We start from the raw sequence: 19657 nt of genomic DNA, 5'->3' as shown, positions 1-19657 counted from the left end.
TTGCTCACCAGTCTCCCATGGGGAACCTTGTCAAACGCCTTACTGAAGTCCATATAGATCACTTCCACCACTCTGCCCTCAACAATCCTCTTTGTTATTTTTTCAAAAACCTCAATCAAGTTTGTGAGACAAGATTTCCCACGCACAAAGCCATGTTGACCATCCCTAATCAGTCCTTGCCTTTTCAAATACATTTACATCCTGTCCCTCAGGATTCCCTCCAACAACTTGCCCTCCACCGATGTCAGGCTCACTGGTCTATAGTTCCCTGACTTGTCCTTACCTCCTTTCTTAAATAATGCTACCATGTTAGCCAACCTCCAATCTTCTGGCACCTCACCTGTGACTATTGATGATACTGGGGTTTAGATTAGAGTGGTGCTGGAAAAGCAAGCAGTTCAGGCAGCATCCGAGGAGCAGGAAAATCGACGTTTCGGGCAAAAGCCCTTCCTGATGAAGGGCTTTTGCCCGAAACGTCGATTTTCCTGCTCCTCGGATGCTGCCTGACCTGCTGTGCTTTTCCAGCACCACACTAATCTAAACTCTGGTTTCCAGCATCTGCAGTCATTGTTTTTACCACTATTGATGATACAAATATATCAGCAAGGGACCCAGCAATCACTTCTCTGGTTTCCTACACAGTTCTTGGGTACACCTGATCAGGTCCTGGGGATTTATCCACCTTTGTGCATTTCAAGACATCCACCACTTCCTCCTCTGTAATATGGACATTTTTCAATATGTCACCAGCTATTTCCCACATTCTATATCTTCCATGTCCTTCTCCACAGTAAACACTGATGCAAAATACTCATTTAGTATCTCCCCCATCTCTTGCGGCTCCACACAGAGGCTGCTTTGCTGATCTTTGAGGGGTCCTATTCTCTCCCTAGTTACCCTTTTGTCCTTAACGTATTTGTAAAAACTCTTTGGATTCTCCTTAACTCTATTTGCCAAAGCTATCTCATGTCCCCTTTTTGCTCTCCTGATTTCCTTCTTAAGTATACTCTTACTGCCTTTACATTCTTCTAAGGATTCACTCGATCTCTCCTGTCTATACCTGACATATGCTTCCTTCTTTTTCTTAACCAAACCCTCAATTTCTTTAGTCATCCAGCATTCCCTAAACCTACCAGCTTTTCCTTTCACCGTAACAGAAATATACTTTCTCTGGACTCTTGTTATCTCATTTCTAAAGGCTTCCCACTTACCAGCTATCCCTTTACCTGCAAACATCTGCCCCCAATCAGCTTTTGAAAGTTTTTGCCTAAAACCGTCAAAATTGGCCTTCCTCCAATTTAGAACTTCAACTGTTAGATCTGATCTATCTTTTCCATCAGTAATTTATAACTAATAGAATTATGGTCGCTGGCCCCAAAGTGCTCCCCCACTGACACCTCAGTCACCTGCCCTGCCTTATTTCCCAAGAGTAGGTCAAGTTTTGCACCTTCTCTAGTAGGTACATCCACATACTGAATCAGAAAATTTTCTTGTACACACTTAACAAATTCTTTTCCATCTAAACCATTAACACTACGGCAGTCCCAGTCTACGTTTGGAAAGTTAAAATCCTTTACCATAACCACCCAATTATTCTTACAGATAACTGAAATCGCCTCACAAATTTGTTTCTCAATTTCCAGTTGATTACTAGGGAGTCTATAATACAATCCCAGTTCCTCATTAGTACAGTGTATTGCGGTAAAGACAGACATATTGTCAAAACTTTTATCTCACACTCATCAGGACAGATGCAAAAATGCCAAATTTCAAAGGTAATGACAATTTATATTGTATAACAAACATGGTGGTAATTACTTGGTGAATATACTCTGACTGCTCATTTGCCAGGAGGAATTCACCAGCAAATACAGACAATACCTGAGCAGGTTCCTTAATGCCTTCATAGGACTAGGCCCTGTTCTTGAAATTATGTAGCTTCTAGCTTTTTGCTCTCTTGTTATCCACTCCTTTGTCTGTCCAACTGTTTTTCTCTCTCTTTGGGCTCTATCTCTCTCTATCGTTTACCCCTTACCCCTCCCTCCCATCCTACCTTCTGAGTAAAAAAACATTTTCCTCGCTACCATCAGTCCTGAAGAAGGGCCAAAGACCTGAAACATTTACTCGGATTTCTCTCCACGTTGCCAGACCCGCTGAGCTTTTCCAGCAATTTCTGTTTTTGTTTCGAGCTTTTACAAGTTTTCTATTCTTGCGTCTGTCCTGATGAGTGCAGAATCGAAACCTTTGACAGCACATACCTTTTTTTCAGCAAGGATCTGTAAACTCAAACTCAGCCCCATCTTCTAATGCACTTATCCTCACAACAGAGTTATGTTCATTCATCAGCTTTATCAGGAGGGGATACTGTGCATGTATTCCCTTGTGTTTCAAAGAATGCAAGGTGATCTCATTGAAATCTATAAAGTTTTCCCAGGCAGAGTTAATAGAGATAGGATGTTTCCACTGGGCTGGTGACTCTAGAAACAAGGGACATAACCTCACAATAAGGCTCAGACCATTTAGGACTGAAATAAAAAGGTACATCTTCATTCAAATGGTGGTAAATCTATAGAATTTTGTACCTGAAAGGGCTATATAAACTCAATCATTGAACAGGTTTGACATACCAATTAACAGATTTCTTGAAGGTAGGGACATTGAGAGGTAAGGAGTTAGTGTAGGAAAGTGACATTAGAGAATTGGCTATGATCTAATTCAATGGTGAGGCAGGTTTAATGGGCTGAATGGCCTTACCCATTAAACTATCTGTCAATGGTTCGATTTTAACTTTTCCATCATTGTTTTCAAAGCCATATGCAGCCTTGCACATTCTATCCACTCCAGTATGTCACTTTGGCCTTCAGAAGGCATGTATTGCTGTCACCTCTGGGTGGTACAGTGGCCCAGTGGTCAACACTACTGCCTCACAGTGCCAGGGACCCGGGTTTGATTCCAGCCTCGGGCAACTGTCTGTGTGGAGTTTGCACATTCTCCCTGTGTCTGCGTGGGTTTCCTCCCACAATCCAAAGATGTGCCGGTTAGGTGGTTTGCTGAAAAATGTGTTGCTGGGAAAGCACAGCAGGTCAGACAGCATCCAAGGAGCAGGAGAATCGACATTTTGGGCCTTATGCCCGAAACGTCGATTCTCCTGCTCCTTGGATGCTGCCTGACCTGCTGCGCCTTTCCAGCAACACATTTTTCAGGTCTGACCTGCAGCATCTGCAGTCCTCACTTTCTCCCAGGTTAGGTGGATTGGCCAAGCTAAATTGCCCATTGTGTCCAGAGATGTATGGGTTAGGTGTATTAGCCATGGGAAATGTAGGATTATAGGGAAATGGGTCTGGGTGGGATGCGCATCAGAGGGGCAGTGTGGGCTTGTTGGGCTGAATGGTCAGTTCCCACACTGTATGGATTCTGTGATTTAGGCATTCCTAAAATTCTGACCTCTTGACCATTTCCATTTTACCTTTGACTAATGTGCCCTCAGTTTCCTGAGCTTGAACATTGGGCTCCTTCCTAAACACTCTCTGATACTCTCATCCCCTTTAAATTGCTTCTCAAACCAACCTCTCTTTTGATCACCTGTCCTTAATATCTCCTCACGTAACTCTGTGTCAAACTCTCTAAGTAATAATCGCTCTCGTGAAGCATTTTGAGATGTTTTGCTGCGATTCAGGTGTGGTAAAAATGGCAGTCAGTGTTGAGAATGGATTACCCTTGATAGGTTTTGTATTTTCACTCTCCACTTCTGGTGTGATCTCTGCTGAGAATCAGCCATCAACTAAAGGTGGTCTTTATTTGGTCTTAGCCAAGTGCCACTGCTTGACAGACAACAACGAGCATCTGAGTGTTCAGCCAGGTACAGGGAACATCCAACATGGTAGGACAAGAACAAACTCAAAGTGTCCCTCTGCCCTATAATGGGTCACGGCAGAAAACTTGAGTATTGGAGGTAGACCAGAGAAGATTCAATTGGCTGATCCGAGGTATGGAGGGATTTTCCTATGAAGAGAGATTGAACAGTTTGTGTTTGAACCTTTTGGAGGTCAGAATGAGAGGCAACCAGATTGAAATATAGAAGATTCTGAGGGGGCCTGACAGAGCAGATGCAGAGAGGTTGTTTCCCTTTGTGGGAGAGTCTAGGACCAAATGGTGTAATCACAAAATAGGGGGTCACATATTTAAGGTAGAGGTGAGGAATTTCTTCTCTCAGAGTTAAAAATCACACAACACCAGGTTGTACTCCAACAGGTTTATTTGGAAGCACTAGCTTTCGGAGAATTGCTCCTTTGTCAGGTAGCTCATGGGGCAGGATCATAGGACACAGAATTTATAGTAAAGATCAAAGTGTCATACAACTGATGCGATGTATTGAACAAACCGAGATTGCTGTTAAGTCTTTAATCACTTAGAATGGGGATGCAGGTTTCAGATCATTAATATCTAAATCTCAGAACTTCTTTCAAGTCACATTTCCAAGGTGGGGGTGGGGGGGGGGGGATGAGAGAGAGAGAGAGAGAGAGACAGAAAGACAGACAGAGAGAAAGAGTGAGAGAGAGAGAGAGAGAGAGATTTGACATTCTGCTCCTAACCATATGTACATTGAAAGTTCTGTAAAGTGATACAGGGCTTTTAGTCATGAAAATAGACCATCTGAGTTTAGAACTGTCTCTGTATTATTCTGAGCTACATTAGGTTTACAGAGATTCAATCCAGATATAACTGAGAGCTGGGGGAACTTGCATTTTGGAGATTTTCCTATTGTAAAATATTGCCTCTGAGCATAAGCTGGGCGAGAGGTGAGATTTCGAATAGACTTTACGTCTGGAACCAATTTCTCAGCCAACATCTTCCATTGACTTTCTTGTCTGCAGATTCTCGTCACTGGACAAACCGAGGGCTATCATGTCATCATACGCTGCACTGATTAAGGAAAGAAAGGAAATGGCATCAGCCATTGCCCGCGAAGCCCACGGGGAGATGGAAGGTAAGGGGTCTCGTCCTTTGAATTTCTCCATCTCTGCTCTTCCCAAACCCAGAGTGTCACTGTTTGAAGGGTGGGAGGGTGGAGAGGAGAGGGGAAAGACCTACCATGCAGCAATACTAAAGGGGGCAGAGGAGCAGGAGGACCTAGGGGTAAAAATGCACACCTCGTTGAAGGTGGCAAGACAGGGAGAGAGAGCAATAAGTAAAGCATACAATGTTCTCAGCTTTATTAACAGGGCACAGAGTAAGAGGAAGGAGGTGACATTGAACTTGTACAAGATACTTGTTTGACCTCAGCCAGAGGATTGGGAACAGGTTACAGGAAAGATCTGAACACACTGGAGAGAGTGCAGAAGCAATTACAACAATGGCTCCAGGAATGAGGAACTTCAGTTAGAGGATTGATTGAAGAATTTGCAACCGAGTGGAGATGGGTTCAGAAAAGATTTACAAGGATGTTGCCAGGGTTAGAGGGTTTGAGCTATAGGGAGAGGCTGAATAGGATGGGATTGTTTTCCCTGGAGCGTCAGAGGCTGAAGGGTGACCTCAAAGAAGTTTGTAAAATCATGAGGGGCATGGATAGGGGAGACAGACAAGGTTTTTTCTTTGGGCAGTCCAAAAATAGAAGGCATAGGTTTAACGTGAGAGGGGAACGATTTAAAAGGGACTTGAGGGGCAACGTTTTCACACAGAGGGTGGTACGTGTGTGGAATGAACTGCCAGAGGAAGTGGTGGAGGCTGGTACAATTATAACATTTAAAAAGCATCTGGATGGGTATACGAATATAAAGGATTCCGAGGGATATGGGTCAAGTGCTGGTAAATGGGACTAGATTGGTTTAGGATATTTGGTCAGAGTGGATGAGTTGGAGCAAAGGCTCTGATTCCATGCTGTATGACTCTGTGACTCTATCTGATTGAGGTTTCTCCTTCTGTGCCATAACCTTCTATGATTCTGGGTCATCAGTGAGGAAGGAATAGGGTGTGTTCAGTTTTTGAGCGTGAGGACAGAGGGCTTGTTGACTGGGTTACTGAGGAAGCCGGATGTGACATTAAAGGCTATGAAAATGCAGGAGTTGTCCAAAAACCCTGAACTTTTCACCAGGTTTGTTTAACGGCTACAATGGGGCCTCAGAGAGTAGTCCAATAAACCACACCCACAAATGGATCAGAAATCAAGAATTTAATGGGACTTCACAAAATTTTGCATTTAGCCCGGTTTCCATGCAACCACTGCTGCTTCAGAGCCCATTACACCAAATTCCTGACTCATGACTCCACGATCCACAGAGTTTTTGGGATGATAAACGTCTTGAAGGAGTTAGATATGGTTCTTGTGTCTATGGGGATCAAAGTGTGTGGGGCAAAAGTGAAAACCAGGGACTGCGATGGATGATCATCCATGATTATATTGAATGGTGAGGCAGGCTGGATGGACCGAATGGCCTCCTCTTTTTCTAGGTTTCCATGTTGGGGAAGACCTGCTCCAGGCTTATCTCCTGGAGTTACTGGTTCACTCTGAGGTGTTTCCTGACAATAAGAAGTTGGAAATTAGATTACTTACAATGTGGAAACAGGCCCTTTGGCCCAACAAGTCCACACCGACCCTCCGAAGAGCAATCCACCCAGACCCATTCACCTACACCTAACACAATTCAGCATGGCCAATTCACCTGACCTGTACATTTTTGGACTGTGGGAGGAAACCGGAGCACCCGGAGGAAACCCACGCAGACACGGGGAGAATGTGCAAACTCCACACAGTCAGTCGTCTGAGGCGGGAATTGAACCCGGGTCCCTGGCGCTGTGAGGCAGCAGTGCTAGCCAATGTGCCGCCCATGGTGAATGTTTCATGTTAACCCTGTGTCACAGACACAGCTGAAGGAAGAGGCTATTCAGCCCATCCAGCTAGTTCCACCATTCAATTGGATCCATGGCAGATCTTTTACCTCAACACCATTTCCAATAAATGGCCTGCTCTTTATTCTGAGATGACGTACCCTGGACCTTCATTAGCCAATACAGCCTTATTCTAATATAATGCTTTAGTTCTGTCCCCATGCAATCCCGAGTTATAAGAAAATCGCATAATAGCAGCACCATTTAAATTAATGGGACCAGAATCGCGTTATAGCCTTTACAGTAAGGAAAGTTTGTTTTCTACAAATAATGGTCTAAATTCTTTAATCAGATTATAGCCAATTTGCATTGAAGAAACATAATTTATAGCAGAACTGACTGTAGCTCTAACCAGGAACTTTGCTGTTGAAGTTTAAATAAGCTCAAACCACCTACTAGAGATGTTCCTGTAACAAGAGGGTGTCTAGATGATGCGAAGAAAGTCAATGCTTAGGCGTTTCAAGTGGCTGGAAACTTGACAGCCGCTGAATTGGAAGCTGAACCCACAAGTATCTGAATCGGAGGCTGGAATGGTACCGGGCTGAAGCCCTGCTGGGAGGGTGCAGTGGGTAACTGCGTTTGTCACCTGAGAACATGTCTTGGAAGGCAATTTCAACATGTACTGGCAGGACCAAGGGCATTGGGAACGGCAACCAGACCGTTGAGGTACCAATGGAGCAGCGATCCGTTTCTGGAGACACATCTGTCTAGTTATAGACACTGCAGAGAAAACCAGGCCAAGTCTAATGTTTGTACAACACTGACTTCCCACATTAGATAATTGTAAAGAACATTAACATCTCCCTCTGCGCTTACCCTTCCCATATTTAACTGCCTCAGTTTTCCGACTTGACAGCTCCTACAATCTATTTTAATTCCTTGTTTTGATTGGCAGTGGTAGCTGCTGACTAACTGGGAGGCTTTGGATTTAATGCAAAGTATTAGAATCATTCGTGACATTTAGTTTAGAAAAGAACAGAAGAGGCTCTTGTGGTAATGTCCCCTACCCCTGGACTGGGAGGCCGGCTGCTCCAGAGGTGTGTAATATCATCTCTGTTCAGGCTGATTAGAAAAATATATCAAAAGGAACAGAGTTTGGACGATGTGTCAAGTGACGAAATGAAACAAAAACAACTTTAATGCACAACAAGGAAGAGGAGATGGCTGGGTAGGATTGGGTGTGGACTGGGTTGTCACAAAAACAATGTGAAAGCAGGAATGTTATGATTATATTGATCTTTATTCTAAGTCTATAAGAGTGAAGGGATCTAACAGCAACTAGCTGGAGAACTATGTAGTTATTGTCTCTGTCTCCCTGAGGATGCTGAATGTACCTTAAAGAAGAAGCAGAAAACGGGTCCATTTGTTAATTCTTGATTTTAGAGGCTTCTTCCACTTGTGAGATTGAGTCGCATTGGCCAATGTACTTTGGGGAGGTGCTGGTCTAGTGGCATTATCACTGGGCTATTAATCTATAGATCCAAGGGCACCTGGATTCAAAACCTTCATATGGCAGTTGGTGAAATTTGAATTCAATAAAACTCAGGGATTTTAGTCTGATGATGAGCATGAAACTGTTCCTGATGGTCAGAGGAAAACCCTTTAGCTCCACTAATGCCCTTTAGGGAAGGAAAGGCTGCTATCTTTACCTGGTCTGGCCTACACGTGACTCCAGACTCACAGCAATGCGGTTGATTCTTAACTTCGCACTGGCAGTTCCAGTCAGCAATAGCTGTATCCTGTCAATGAACAAGAAAAACCTACTCCCTGGAGTGTACTCTCCCCCAGCCCAACCCCAGTGCTCTGCTTTATCAGCTTCCCCTGCATCAGACTGAAGTGATATATCCTTCGATTGTGGATGGTGTCTGATTAAGGCCGGAGCCTGTGCATGGGTTTTTGTTTTAACATGGAGAAGCTGATTACACTGCGGCTACCTCACCGACCTGACCAACCACAAAAGTCTCCCACCCCCGACACAATCAGATCCACAGATCGACAATCGGCCTGTTAGGACACACCTTCCTTAGCCATCAGGTGCTCAGGAGAGATGTGAACCCTGTGTTTCTGGCCCAGAGGCAGGGGCACTGCAGTACGAAAGCTTTGGATGTTGGATCAAAAATCTCCTTTCATTCAGCGCAGTGTTCCCTTTCAGAGGGAGAGCCTGTCTTTCAGGGCCACAGTTAGCTGGAACTTGTGTTAGATGTTGCAAAAGGAATGGTTAATATTAGAAATTGCATTTTGGGTTCCACCCAATCTAACGATGGCAGAGAGCTCTGGGTGAATGATTGAGAAGCCTATCTCAAAATCCCAGTCAGATCAGATGTGTCACCTTGGCTCCTAAAAGTCTTAATAATTATGTCCAGCTACCCTGGATAATTTGTACATTTTGGTAGCATGTAATAAATTACATCTTGTTAAGGGAAATGCTTCTTCCTATAAAGACATACCAGTGGTTCATTCTCTATCACTGTTACTGAAACAGGTCTAAAGTCCCAATATAAAAGGAAGAGTGCTGCTGGAGACCAGTAAGTAGAGCAGAGGCTGTGGGGTGGAGCATCACCCTAAACTATGTTCCTTTGGTTTGGCAAGTTTTCGTTCCCTTCTATAAAGCTTCTGTTAACAATCAGTTTGTGGTTTTGTTTTGTTACAGTGATGCAGTGGTTCAACCTAGTTTGGGGCAGCACGGTGGCGCAGTGGTTAGCACTGCTGCCTCACAGCACCAGGGACCCGGGTTCAATTCCAGCCTCGGGTGACTGTCTGTGTGGAGTTTGCGCATCCTTCCTGTGTCTGTGTGGGTTTACTCTGGTTTCCTCCCACAATCCGAAAGAGGTGCAGGTTAGGGTGGATTGGCCATGTTAAATTGCCCATAGTGTTCAGGGATGTGTAGGTTAGATGCATTAGTCAGGGGTAAATGTAGAGGAATGAGTCTGAGTGGGATACTCTTCAGAGGATTGGTGTGGACTTGCACACTGTAGGGATTCTATATTTCTAATTTTTGTTGCCGTAATGGAGTCAAAAGGAGGAGTGACTGCAGTATGTGACACGCAGATAGAGGTTAGTATCACAAAATGGGCAAACACTATCCAGGCACATTGCTGGATCCACTGCTCTATATTCACCCAGCCACCAGCATGGGCCACATCAGGTTACATGGCACAAAATAGGCAAATGAGGAGGGAACACAAGGTTAGTGTACTTCCCCTTCAATAAGACAGGTTCCAAGGAGAAACTTGTGTTAAAGCAAAGGCCCCCAACTGCAACCCTTTAGAACTACTGGATTCTGGGTAATCCAAGATGGAGGGCGGGAAAAATTTCTGACTGTAAGAGCTGCTCCTTTTTGTGAGGTATTTTAGGTGCTGGAGGTAATTTCCTCGAATTCCAGGAGCAGCAATGACTGTTTTGTATGCTGTTGCATTGTTTTGGAACTTTGGGAAAAAAAAAGTAAAAACAACAGCATTTTTAAAAGGGAGAAGAGCAGACAAAGGAAGCACATGGTGAGGACAGTGCAGGACAGAGAGAGAGAGAGAACCTGCACAGTTACTGCCTTTGCTGTTTTTGAATCCATGTGTCGCTGGACATCAGAGTGCGTCTGGGAAAATTAACAAACAGTGAATTACACAACTAATCTTGGAGAAACCGGTTTGGGTGAAGTTCACAGCACAGAATCAGATAAGTTAATTGTTGTTTTAAGTCTGTCCAAGAGAAAGGCTGCAGTAGTGAGTACAGTGGGTTCTTTCTTGATTATATGTCTTTGGAGATAAGTCTCTTGATTAAACTTAAAATATAAGCCATAACTATTAATTTAACCTGGGGCAGTGTTTGTAGAGGAATAAGACAGTGCTATTTTCTGGGTCTGTAGATTGTGAAGGAGCAAAAATGGCCTTTGCAGTGATAAGTACTTCTTGTCAGATGTGGGAGTTTAAAGAGAGTTTAAGGGTTACTGCAGATTATATCTGCCATAAATGCTGTTGGATGCGAATCTTATCAGATCGAGTGGATCGGTTGGAGAGACAGATAGAAGCGATGAGGAATTTACAACAGCAACAGTATGTGATGGATGGCAGTTATAGGAAGGGGGGGAAAGTCTCAGATACAGTCACACAGATGGGTTAACTCCAGGAGGGGTAAGAGAGGTCGGCACCTAGAGCAGGAGACTTTTGTGGATATACCCATTTCAAACAGTATGCTGTTTTGGAAGATGTAGGGGGTGATGGATTCTCAGGGGAACGTAGCATGAACAGCCAAGTTTCTGGTATTGAGACTGGCTCTAATGCAACGAGGGGTACGTTGGCTTCCAAGAGATCAATTGTGTTAGGGGATTCTGTAGTCAGAGGTACAGACAGACGTTTCTGTGGCCAGCAGAGAAAAAGCAGAATGGTGTGTTGTTTCCCTGGTGCCAGGAACAAGGATGTCTCAAGAGGGTGCAGAATGTTCTCACGGGGGAGAGGGGCCAGCAGGAGGTCATTGTCCACATTGGAACCAATGACATTGGAAGGGAAAACATCGAGATTCTGAAGGGAGATTACAGAGAGTTAGGCAGAAATTTAAAAAGGAGGTCCTCAAGGGTAGTAATATCTGGATTACTCCCAGTGCTACAAGCTAGTGAGGGCAGGAATAGGAGGATAGAGCAGATGAATGCATGGCTGAGGAGCTGGTGTATGGGAGAAGGATTCACATTTTTGGATCATTGGAATCTCTTTTGGGGTAGAAGTGACCTGTATAAGAAGGACGGATTGCACCTAAATTGGAAAGGGACTAATATACTGGCAGGGAAATTTGCGAGAGCTGCTTGAGAGGATTTAAACTAGTAAGGTGGGGGGGGGGGGGGGGTGGGACCCAGGGAGATAGTGAGGAAAGAGATCAATCTGAGACCGGTACAGTTGAGAACAGAAGTGAGTCAAACAGGGCAGGCAGGGACAAGGTAGGACTAATAAATTAAACTGCATTTATTTCAATGCAAGGGGCCTAACAGGGAAGGCAGATGAACTCAGGACATGGTTAGGAACATGAGACTGGGATAACATAGCAATTACAGAAACATGGCTCAGGGATGGGCAGGACTGGCAGCTTAATGTTCCAGGATACAAATGCTACAGGAAGGATAGAAAGGGGGGCAAGAGAGGAGGGGGAGTGGCATTTTTGATAAGGGATAGCATTACAGCTGTGCTGAGGGAAGATATTCCCGGAAATTCATCCAGGGAAGTTATTTGGGTGGAACTGAGAAGTAAGAACGGGATGATCACCTTATTGGGATTGTATTATAGACCCCCTAAGAGTCAGAGGGAAATTGAGAAATAAACTTGTAAGGAGATCTCAGCTATCTGTAAGAATAATAGGGTGGTTATGGTCGGGGATTTTAACTTACCAAACATCAACTGGGACTGCCATAGTGTTAAAGTTTTAGATGGAGAGGAATTTCTTAAGTGTGTACAAGACAATTTTCTGATTCAGTATGTGGATGTACCTACAAGAGAAGGTGCATACTTGACCTACCCTTTGGAAATAAGGCAGGGCAGGTGACTGAGGTGTCAGTGGGGGAGCACTTTGGGCCAGCGACCATAATTCTATTCGTTTTAAAATAGTGATGGAAAAGGATAGATCAGATCTAAACGTTGAAGCTCTAGATTGGAAAAAGGCCAATTTTGACAGTATTAGGCAAGAACTTTCGAAAGCTGATTGGAGGCAGATTTTCTCAGGTAAAGGGACAGCTGGAAAATGGGAAGCCTTCAGAAATGAGATAACAAGAATCCAGAGAAAGTATATTCCTGTCAGGGTGAAAGGGAAAGCTGGTAGGTAGAGGGAATACTGGATGACTAAAGAAATTGAGGGTTTGGTTCAGAAAAAGAAGAAAGCATATGTCAGGTATAGACAGGATAGATCAAGTGAATTCTTAGAAGAGTATAAAGGAAGTAGGAGTATACTTAAGAGGGAAATCAGGAGGCAAAAAGGGGACATGAGATAGTGTTGGCAAATAGAATTAAGGAAATTCCAAAGGATTCTTACAAATATATTAAGGACAAAAGGGTAACTAGGGAGAGAATAGGGCCCCTCAAAGATCAGCAAGGCGGCCTTTGTGTGGAGCCACAGAAAATGGGGGAGATACTAAATGAATATTTTGCATCAGTATTTACCGTGGAAAAGGGTATGGACGATATAGATGATAGGGAAATAGATGGTGACATCTTGCAAAATGTCCAGATTACAGAGGAGGAAGTGCTGGATGTCTTGAAACGGTTAAAGGTGAATAAATACCCAGGACCTGATCAGGTGTACCGTAGAACTCTGTGGGAAGCTAGAGAAGTGATTGCTGGGCCTCTTGCTGAGATATTTGTATCGATAGTCACAGGTGAGGTGCCGGAAGACTGGAGGTTGGCAAACGTAGTGCCACAGTTTAAGAAGGGCGGTAAAGACAAGCCAGTGAGCCTGACCTCAGTGGTGGGCAAGTTGTTGGAGGGAATCCTGAGCGACAGGATGTACACGTATTTGGAAAGGCAAGGACTGATTAGGGATAATCTTTGAGGAGAAAGTCAGGTCTGCAGATGCTGGAGATCAGAGATGGAAATGTGTTGCTGGAAAAGCGCAGCAGGTCAGGCAGCAAATAGGGAACAGGAGAATCGACGTTTCGGGAATTAGCCCTTCTTCAGGAATGTCCTTTACTAACTTTACCTCTTATGCTCGCATCCAAATCATTTATGTAAATGACAAAAATTAGAGGAACAGCACCGATCCTTGTGTCCCTCCACTGGTCACAGACCTCCAGTCTGAAAAACAACCCTCCAAAAGTTCCTGAAGAAGGGCTAATGCCCGAAACGTCGATTCTCCTGTTCCCTAGATGCTGCCTGACCTGCTGCGCTTTTCCAGCAACACATTTCCATCACTGATTAGGGATAGTCAACATGGCTTTGTGTGTGGGAAATCATGTCTTACAAACTTGATAGAGTTTTTTGATGAAGTAACAAAGAAGATTGATGAGGGCAGAGCAGTAGATGTGATCTATATGGACTTCAGTAAGGCGTTCAACAAGGTTCCCCATGGGAGACTGATTAGCAAGGTTAGATCTCATGGAATAAAGGGAGAACTAGCCATTTGGATACAGAACTGGCTGAAAGGTAGAAGACAGAGGGTGGTGGTGGAGGGTTGTTTTTCAGACTGGAGGTCTGTGACCAGTGGAGGGACACAAGGATCGGTGCTGTTCCTCTAATTTTTGTCATTTACATAAATGATTTGGATGCGAGCATAAGAGGTAAAGTTAGTAAGTTTGCAGATGACACCAAAATTGGAGGTGTAGTGGACAGCGAAGAGGGTTACCTCAGATTACAACAGGATCTGAACCAGATGGGCCAATAGCCTGAGAAGTGGCAGATGGAGTTTAATTCAGATAAATGCGAGGTGCTGCATTTTGGGAAAGCAAATCTTAGCAGGACTTATACACTTAATGGTAAGGTCCTAGGGAGTGTTGCTGAACAAAGAGACCTTGGAGTGCAGGTTTATAGCTCCTTGAAAGTGGAGTCGCAGGTAGATAGGATAGTGAAGAAGGTGTTTGATATGCTTTCCTTTATTGGTCAGAGTATTGAGTACAGGTGTTGGGAGGTCATGTTGTGATTGTACAGGACATTGGTTAGGCCACTGTTGGAATATTGCGTGCAATTCTGGTCTCCTTCCTATCGGAAAGATTTTGTGAAACTTGAAAAGGTTCAGAAAAAATTTACAAGGATGTTGCCAGGGTTGGAGGATCTGAGCTACAGGGAGAGGCTGGACAGGCTGGGGCTGTTTTTCCTGGAGCGTCGGAGGCTGAGGGGTGGCCTTATAGAGGTTTACAAAATTACAATGCCTCACATGCATTGACTCTGTCCCTGTACATTTCCTGGTATTTTGTTTTCTTTCCCACCCCCACTCCCCTCTCCCCCCGACATGAAGAGGTGCCTCACCTGGATCTGGGGAAGAAAGTCAGTGTTCCTCAGGATGTGATGATGGAGGAGCTCGCGCTACTTGCCAACAAAGGCTCAAAGATGTTCCACATGCGGCAGAAGAGGGTTGACAAGTTCACCGTGGAAGGGACCCCGGGAGCTCAGGCTCAGGTGGTGAGTACAATGGAGCTGCTAATGCAAGTATTAACCCCCTTCCATCATGCCAACTGGGGTGGCACAGTAAAGCTTCCGTGATGTTGAATTCCGTCCAATTCTGAGGGAGGTCGCTGGGGCTGGACAGATAGCCATCGGAAAGAATGAAACTGACAGTCTCTCAATGGGGGTTAGTCTCTATTGTTATGATCCCCGTGGACAACGATAATTTTTCGAAAGACATTCGTATTTCCAATAGCTGACTCAAAGTATCACCTGTCAAAGAGTGTGGCGCTGAGAAAGCACAGCAGGTCAGGCAGCATCCGAGGAGCAGGAGAATCAACGTTTAGGGCAAAAGCCCTTCATCCTGAACACAATCATAAACAGCGGGTTTATAGGAAGGTTATATTTTAGGTTTGTGTCTTTAATTTAGGGTTGGACAGAGGAATGAAACGAGGAATGCGGCCTTCCCTGAATTCTGCCTGACAACAAGTCGGAGTGATTTGGATTTTAAAGATTAAGGGGAGGGGAGGGAGGAGGACAATGTAGATTGTTTTACTGGCAAGAAGCTACAGGATATTATGCACACTTGTGAAAAAATGACCAGGACTTAGAAATGCCAGCTCTTGCGGAAGCACCAATATAAATGTCAGCTCCTGATGAAGGGCTTATGCAAAAAATGTCGACTCTCCTGCTCCACGGATGCTGCCTGACCTGCTGTGCTTTTCCAACACCACACTTTTTGACTCTGATCTCCAGCATCTGCAGTCCTCACTTTCTCCATGAAGGATCGCATGTCAAGATTCCAAGTTTTAAGACTATTACTGCAATAAGGCAACCAAAACCAACGTTCCACTGTTAAAGCAACGGAATATCTCACTCTAAGGTTGTATTTTTCTGAAGGGAACATTTCATTCTCCAGAATGAGGGTTTCTGGGGGCTTGCTTTGTTATTCACCAACCAGCTAATTCCTCAACTAACTCTCACAGAGATCTCTTCCTGTACCCAAATTTAGGTGAGCCTTTCAGACTTGTTCAAAACCTACAAATACTTACACTTCTGAGCTCTGTGTCTCCCACACACATTTTATTTGTTGATCAACAAGACCAGCATTTTCCCTGCTTAAGCTGCCTCTATCTTTCCCTGCTATCTCTTTTCTGCTACCTCTCTCTCCCTCTACCTCTCTCTCTCGTTACTTCTGTCAGTTTCTTGCAGACTGCCTGTATCTGTGAGATTCAATGATATTTAAGGAAAATCGTAACCTGATCCTATATTTGCTTCCTGTGAACTCTTAAAACTCATCTCCATGGTGGCATGAATCGCATGGATCTCGTATCCAGGTAGAAATGTTAATCATCCTTTCTTCATACTACCCAAACTCCATTCTTCTGGAATTAAACAGATAACATAAGGTGTAATCATTTACAAAAGCTGGCATTTCTAAGTCCTGGTCATTTTTTTACAAGTGTGCATAATATCTTGTAGCTTCTTGCCAGTAAAACAGTCTGCATTGTCCACCTCCCACCCCACCCCTAAATCACTCTGAGTTGTCGTCAGGCAGAATTCAGGGAAGGCTGCATTCCTCAGTTCATTCCTCTGTCCAACCCTATATTAAAGACACAAACCTAAAGTATAACATTCTTATAAATACTGTGTTCGTAACACTGGGCATCAGCAAAGTACCTACTTTTACAATGAAATTCATCTGTAACTGAATTACCACAGTTTTAATCTGTGCAGACAAATCTCCTCGACTGTGCTCCCTTCGAGGTATTTCCACCCAAACCTGTGCTTTCATCTTCACAGAGTTCCATCCAAACAACAAAAAATCCAAAAGTTCATATTTTTTTCTCGTGCACTGCGTAGGTCTACACAGAAACAATTGGACACAGCACAGCCAAACTCAACTGATACCAGATGTATGAAGAATTCTAGAGTTTGATAGCCTTTCAAGACCTTTTTTTTTAAAAATAACACATTTATCGGTGCTTCCACTAAACTGAACCAAAGTGCTCAGTCTGGGTGCAACTGAAATGTTTTTGGGTCCATAACTTCCCAGTGTTCACAGATTGGACTGAGAAGTTGGATTTGCCTCTGCTCTGTGTCATAATGAAAGACAAATAGCAGGGGGCAGAGGGTGAGAGTTTGCCCCCAGCAGGGTGTCTGACAAGATGCAGTGGGCTTGCGTTATCCTTCACAACATAAAAAGAATAGATGCAGCTGTTGCAGTGTGGAAGCATCCAACATAGAATTACTGCAGCTCACTATATAATGTATAAATGTCATAGTCACAGGCATAGCAGTGTCTGGGCTAACACTGAGCTGTTAGATAACAGCTGAATGGCACGGTGGCTCAGTGGTTAGCACTGCTGCCTCACAGTGCCAGGGACCTGGGTTCAATTCCAGCCTCAGGCAATCATCTGTACAGAGTTTGCACATTCTCCCCGTTTCTGCATGAGTTTTCTCCCACAGTCCAAAGACATGGAGGTGAGGTGGATTGGCCATGCTGAATTGTGCAGGCTATGTGGATTGGCCATGGGAAATGTGGAGTTATTTAGATAGAATGGGGGAGGCGGAATCTGACTGGGATGCTCTTCAGAGGGTTAATACAGACTCAATGGGCTGAACAGTCTCTTTCTGCACTGTGAGGATCTTATGACTCATTGAAACACGTACTAGGAAATTGTAGGCCGGTCAGTGATCTTGAGACAAACAAAATTGCAGATGCTGGATTTCAAGGTAGACAGGCAGGAGGCTGGAAGAACACAGCAAGCCAGGTAGCATCAGGAGGTGGAGAACTCAATGTTTCAGGTGTAACCCTTCTTCAGGACTGGGTGTGGGTGTGGGTGTGGGGGAGCTGTAGATAAAGGGGGTAGTGGGGGGGTGGTGGGAGCAGGGTGGTGAGGTAGGGCTAGGTGAACACAGGTAGAGGGTACAACCTGGTTGGCCAATGGGAAGAATGAATCTGATTGGTGGTTGGGAGGGGAGTTGGGGGAGTTGGGAGGGGAGTTGGGGGAATGGGAATGGGAAGGGGGGAGGGAGGTTATTTGAAATATGACAGAGCAGAATCGAGAGGCTGAATGGCCTCCAAGTGTTCCAATGTTCATCTGAATCAAGCCAGTGTTGAGTTACTATTTCTGGTTTGGTTCCGGGCTGCTGCGACGCGACGCAGCTCACAAAACCATTGATTAAGCCCCCAGGATCTGATACTGTCCTCCTCCTGTGCAGAATGTCAATGGAACAGTCCCTCAGGAGGAGGGAGGGAAGGAAAACTACAGGTCGGAAATCTATATCACAAAAGCTGGCTCGAAAGGGGCTGGGCCAGCCGTTGCCCCGAAACCCTTTGGAAAACTGTCTGCAGCCAAGAACATCAAGGTCATTCTGAACCCCAGCATCATCGCCCCTGGTAAGTGTCTCCCTAATGGTGCCATCGAAAGGAAGGATTCTACTTTCTGGTTTTATCTGACCTTTAACATCTAACCTCTGCTCCGTCACTGTCTTGCCTGGTTTTGCTGCCACTTTCTGATAGCAATTGCACAGGCCTGGGGCCCTTTTCTCTTGAAAAGAGATGGGTGGCGGGACCGATAGAGGTCATTAAAATCACAACGGGATTCCAAGGGTTAAACATGACAAAGGTGCTTCCAGGTGCTCCCATAAAGATGAGACAGTGACTACTATCAGACTGATTCCTGAGGTGACAGGACTGACATGTGAAGAGAGACATGATCAGTTAGAACTAAATTCATTGCAGTTTGGAAGAATGAGGTGTCTCTCAGAAAATTCTAACGGGACTAGACAGGGTCAGTGCAGGAAAGATGGTTCCAATAACCAGAGAGTTCAGAGCCAGGGGTTACAGTCTAAGGATACAGGGTAGGACTGAGGTGAAAGGGTTCAGAAAGGATTTACAAGGATGTTGCCAGGGTCAGAGGGTTTGAGCTGTAGGGAGAGGTTGAAAAGGCTGGGGCTGTTTTCCCTGGAGTATTGGAAGCTGAGGGGTGACCTTATAGAGGTTTATAAAATCATGAGGAGCATGTATAGGATAAATAGGTGATGTCTTTTTCCATGGGGTGGGGGAGTCCAAACTAGAGGGTTTAAGGTGAAAGGGGAAAGAGTTAAAAGGGACGTAAGGGGCAATTTTTTCACACAGAGGGTGGTGCATGTATGGAATGAGCTGCCAGAGGGAGTGGTGGAGGCTGGTACAATGACAACATTTAAAAGGCATCTGGATGGGTATATGAATAGGAAGGATTTAGAGGGGTATGGACCAAGTACTGGCAAATGGGACTTGATTAGTTTCGGATATCTGGTCGGCATGGTTGAGTTGGACAGAAGGGCCTGTTTCAGTGCTGTACGTCTCTATGACCCTATGAGGAGAAATGTCTTCACCCAGAGAGTGGGGAGCCTGTTGGATTCTCTGCCACAGAACGTGGTTGAGCCCAGAACATTGAATGTTTTCAAGAAAGAGTTAGATACAGTCCTTAGGGCTAAAGGGATCAAAGGGAATGGGGAACAGTGGACGAGTTGGATGATCAGCCATGGTCACATTGGATGGTACAGCAAGCCTCAGGATCAAATGTCCTATGCAGCTACTATTTTCTACGTTTCTATGTTTAAAATGTTTAAAATTCAAGACAGACCACAAGAGGGAGAAAAGAATAGCAGCAGGAGTAGGCCATTCAGCCCTTTGGGCCTGTTCTGCCACCCAACTAGAC

General features: G+C 44.6%; 1 protein-coding gene across 1 annotated transcript in view; it reads left to right on the top strand.

The window, feature by feature from the left end:
• LOC122556446 (myozenin-2) overlaps positions 1-19657 on the top strand; it is a 39982-nt gene that overhangs the window by 13155 nt on the left and 7170 nt on the right. The window contains exons 2-4 of the mRNA XM_043703097.2: positions 4875-4987; positions 14803-14966; positions 18174-18351. Of these exons, the coding sequence (XP_043559032.1) occupies positions 4906-4987; positions 14803-14966; positions 18174-18351 (424 nt within the window). The 5' untranslated portion in view covers positions 4875-4905. The remainder of the gene's footprint in view (positions 1-4874; positions 4988-14802; positions 14967-18173; positions 18352-19657) is intronic.

The sequence above is a fragment of the Chiloscyllium plagiosum genome, unplaced genomic scaffold (genome assembly GCF_037043375.1).
Source record: "Chiloscyllium plagiosum isolate Xiang-an unplaced genomic scaffold, Cpla_swu_hap1 HiC_scaffold_16, whole genome shotgun sequence".
Taxonomy (NCBI): Eukaryota; Metazoa; Chordata; class Chondrichthyes; order Orectolobiformes; family Hemiscylliidae; genus Chiloscyllium; species Chiloscyllium plagiosum.
This window is presented reverse-complemented; position numbering and strand designations above follow the sequence as displayed.